The 4,670-nt window shown below is 27.4% G+C and overlaps 1 protein-coding gene across 1 annotated transcript; it reads right to left on the bottom strand.

Annotated features, from left to right (window-relative positions):
* Positions 1–384: 384 nt before the first annotated feature.
* On the bottom strand, positions 385–1,247 carry LOC115883223 (protein PBDC1-like). Its single transcript, XM_030901547.1, is given in 5 exon segments — positions 385–560; positions 563–670; positions 771–954; positions 1,033–1,131; positions 1,192–1,247. Coding segments are annotated over 5 exon segments (471 nt in total). The 5' UTR covers positions 1,195–1,247; the 3' UTR covers positions 385–483.
* Positions 1,248–4,670: the final 3,423 nt, after the last annotated feature.

Raw genomic sequence — 4,670 nt, 5'->3', positions numbered from 1 at the left:
CAGGTTAATATTACCCAAATTTTTTTACAAAGAGGATTGTAAAAACTTTGGGTTCAGAAAGTTGCACAATTCATTTCTAATGGTTTGTCTACACAAAACGTTTTGCGTGTCAGATAAAACGGAAGACCGTGTCTAGACTCGTGTACTTGGCAAGTATATATACTATCTTTGTTAACATTTTTTTGCAATAAGCTTGGTGCTCACGCGGCGCTACGATGTTTTACTTGATACATTTTGCCTGAACAGGTAAAACATTACGTGTAGACAAGGCTTTAAAGAATAAAATTTAATACTAATTTAAATAAACTTTTTAACAATTCTACAAACTGTTTTATAACAAAAATTGATCTAAAACTACAGGTAATTCTCCAAAAGAAAAAATAATAAAATTAAATGCTCATTTTATTAATACTTATTTCATAATTTTTTTATTAAATAACCCTTAGAACTAAAGTGAGTTTTATAAACGAATTAAAAAAATTCTTAACTATCTTCAGCTTTAGGGTCCTTGATAGGTTCTGGCATAAACTTGACCCTCAAACAGTCATTAATACCTTCCTGTTTCTCGCTATTTCCACAGCAAAAAACTGAATTTTTGTAACGAGCATAGTATTCTCTTCACTGTAGTCACTGGAAGCATCAGATCTTAGCAAAGTTCCATAATTATAATCTAAAAATAATATATCTTTAACTAACTACACAATTATAGTGCTATAACAAGTCATAAAAGTTGTGTACAATAGTAAAATATATTTATTTTTAACACTTACCTTCTACAATATTCTTAAATCTTTCGCAAAATGGTCTCCATTTCGCCTTCTCCTTTGTGCTTTTTAACTCACTCTCAATAATAATATCAATTTTCAAGTCAGGAAACTCTTCCCGAAACAATTTATAAATCAGATCATCTTGAGGAGTTAAACGTAGAATTTTTGGATCTACTGAGCACAGAATCTAAAAAAGAAAGGTATATAGACAAAAATGTCGCCGATACAAAGAACTGGATAATAAAAATTAACTATTTTTACGCACATTAAAGTAAATCTCTGCATGTTCGTATGCCTTCATTGCCCACAAGGCTTCTACGCTTTGATCGTTTTCAAATTCATCAGCTGGACGGGATAATACATCCTAGAAAATAAATTTAATTCCAAATTATATCAAACTTATTAAATTATGTTTAAATTTTACCATTGTGGGTATTTTATATTTTCAAATTATCCGGACAAAAAATTGTAACTTTTAACCTCAAAATAAAAATGTCAACATGTTGTTTTGTCCTTGTCTAAAGTAGAGCTGGGGAATTTGTATCGAATAAAAAATAATTTCGATTTACTTGAATTTTTTCTTAATTTTCTTGAATTTAGATACTAAACACATTTCTCTGTAATTTATAAAATAAAGAACGATTTTGGGCTACGTAAATTGCAACAAGTTTGCTGCAAAGACTTTGAATTTTGAATTAAGTAAACTCTGTATTTTTTACAAATTTTAAAACTTTAATTAATTCACCTTCACCATTTTGTCAAGAAATATTATGTTAACATTTAATAATCTTATTTTTTTCTTCTTTATTACTAAAATAATCTATTTTTTGATAATTTTTAAAGCTTCTAAACAAAAAATAAAGGTGTGGTATTGACTGAAGTAATATATGTTTTTTTCCAATAATAAGCTTAATTTTCAATAATTGGCTGCCTTATTTCAGATCACTGAAAAATTATTAAAAATACAAGAACTGTTCTGGAATCAAAACTATATTAGGTATTTACTTTAGATAGTCTATACACACTTTGCTATAAATATCGTATTCTTAAATAATACAGGGTGTTAAAAATTCTACGCCAAATTTTCTAAAAAACAAAATTTTTTCTTCGTTTTTTTAAATGGTACACCGTGTATATTATTTTTTTTATTAGATGGAGAGTTATAAAATGAACATTTTTTGTAAAGTGCGTCTGCTGGATCTGTGTCTATGAAAGGAATGCGGACAAAAAACATTTAAATAAACAGCAATATATTTTATACGTCGACTTGACGAGTACGTCACCGCAAATCGCTCCGCCCACTCATTTTATTGGCTACTTGCAAATTTGTCGAATTTTTATTGATGGGACGCGTCCTCTAATTTTTTACGAAAAACATCGAGAGAATATCGTTTCCCCTCTCACGGAAACCCCGTAGCTACAGAACGGACAGACGCACTATATTTAAAGTATTTCAAAATTTTTAATGGTTTAGCGGATACACACAGTATTATTTAATATGGCTCTTTGAACGGTAAAATACGAGAAAAAAAAATCATTTGGTGGTGGCTTTGATAAAAATTTACTGTGGAAAATGCCATGTGAAATATAAAACCGCGAATATCCTTTGAAATACTCTAAATACAAAAAATGTTCGTTTTTTAATTTTCCATTTATTGAAAAAATAATATACAGGGTGTTCAGGAATATTAATAAATAAATAAAAAATAATTTTTTCAGCCGTTTAAAAAAAATATTAAAAATACAAGAAATGTCCTGAAATTAAAAATATACTAGGTATTTACTATATAGTGGGTCTGTACTTACTTTGCTGTAAATATCGTAATCTTATACCGTACAGGGTGTTCAAAATTCTATGCCAAACTTTCTAAAATATATAACAGGTTTTCGTCGGTTTTTAAATGGAACCGCTAAAAATTCTTAAATGCTTTAAATAAAAAAAATGTTCGTTTTTTAATTCTCCATTTATTGAAAAAATTATATACTGCATGTCCCGCTTAAAAAAACGAAGAAAAATTATTTTATATTTTAGAAAGTTTGACGTAGAATTTTGATCATCCTGTATGATTTACGATTACCGTATTTATAGCAAAGTAAGTACAGACCATCTAAAGTAAATATATAATATAGTTTTGATTTCAGGATAGTTCTTGGTATTTTTAATAATTTTTTTAAAAATGTTTGGAAAATATATATTTTTTATTTATTTATTAATATCTCTGAAACTATGGAAATATTTTACTCATATCTTAAGAATGTGTAAAGTAACTAGAAAGAAAGCCAAAAATGCAATAATATACAGGGTATTCCATTTAATAAAAGTCATCCCAATTCACTCACACTTTTAGGAGCTGTCCTATAGAAGTTAAAATATTTTACTGAAATATATCCTAGTACCGTACATATTTTAGGTTTGCATTTAAACAAAATTTTAATTTTTTTATTCCAGGAGCTACAGATGCCCGACGTACTATTGCCGGACCCTGTATAGCGTAGATTCCTGTTTGAAGGATGCTGGGGTACTTAAAAGGTTGATTTATAATTCTGTATTACGAAACTATATTTCGACAACAACGTTATTAGGTGTATACAAAAAATAAGGAACATTTTCCATAAATCTATCATTAATTACTCTAACATCTTCCAGACAAAGAACAGATTTTTTTTATTAAAAATCGTTTCTTCAAAAAAGTCCTATGGGTATTTCGCCACAGTGAGAAAATCTACAAAATAAAACAATTAGACCCTTAAATGTTCGAATTAAAGAACAAAAAGATTATTTAAAGAAGGGCGATTTTCACAGCAGCATTCATGAAAGAAGCGATAGCCTCTAAAAGAAAAGTAAAAGAGGCTTTTTTAATACAATCTAATAATAATAAATGTATTTCTCATGCATCTGTCGATGTTAGTAATGTATGACAATTGCTTCTTTTATTAAAGAACATAACATAAATAAACATAACATACATAAAAATTAAAATCAAATTGAAAAATAATCATACAGAAATTTTGAAACCTTTTGGTTTTACCTTATTAAGTAATTGTTATCATTATTTATTTTTGAAGTTAAATTGATATAATGTCATTTTAACAGAACGTCAACGGTTTTTATAGAAGAGACGTACCTACGTGTTAAAAAACTAAAGTGTTCTGGAATAGTTGAATCATAACCAACATGACAGACAGGCCAGAGACATCGATTTGTGACGTCACCGCACTAGTCCGGCTTTTGTATTGTGCCATATGGTACTGCATATAGTTTTGCATAAATAATAGTATTAATTGATAATTTTGCCAGATATAAATATGAAAAATATTATACAGAAAGGTATTAAAAAATAACATTAACCTTTTATCGCGTTAAAGTAATTGAATAGCATTAAAATTTAGATCTAAAGCACGAATATTAATATGAAATTACAGCATAAGATGAACAAAATAAAATCTAAATAATAAAAAGCGTGTCCTAAAATTGCGTTAGCCAGTATTTAGCAACTAGTAATAATATACCTTGTGATAAAAAGTTTCCAAATATTAAAAAAATTGAAAACTATACGTTTATCGACGTTAAGAGAATGTATTGTATATGTTAACGGCAGAATACATTTTAAAGTTTAATTAAAAATAATTGTAAAAATTTGCCTAACATATTTAAAAAAAGTGGATATCAGATAGAATTAACTATTAACATTAAGTAATTTGTAGTTCGATGTTCATCAAGTAACCATCTCCACAAATCGTAAATAAAAAGATAAAGATATCATTTTTTTTATATAAAATACTGAAATAAAGTACAAATTCATTTAATTTCTTTAAAATATATTGCCATTTCATAATAATAATAATACTTTTCAATATTTATTTCATCCTGAATTTCCAAATCTTGTTTTCTTTCATCGGGAC

The sequence above is a fragment of the Sitophilus oryzae genome, unplaced genomic scaffold, assembly GCF_002938485.1.
Source record: "Sitophilus oryzae breed Bouriz unplaced genomic scaffold, Soryzae_2.0 scaffold_1837_pilon_pilon, whole genome shotgun sequence".
NCBI lineage: Eukaryota > Metazoa > Arthropoda > Insecta > Coleoptera > Curculionidae > Sitophilus > Sitophilus oryzae.
The sequence above is the reverse complement of the archived record's forward strand: the minus strand, read 5'-3'. Positions and strand labels throughout refer to the sequence as shown.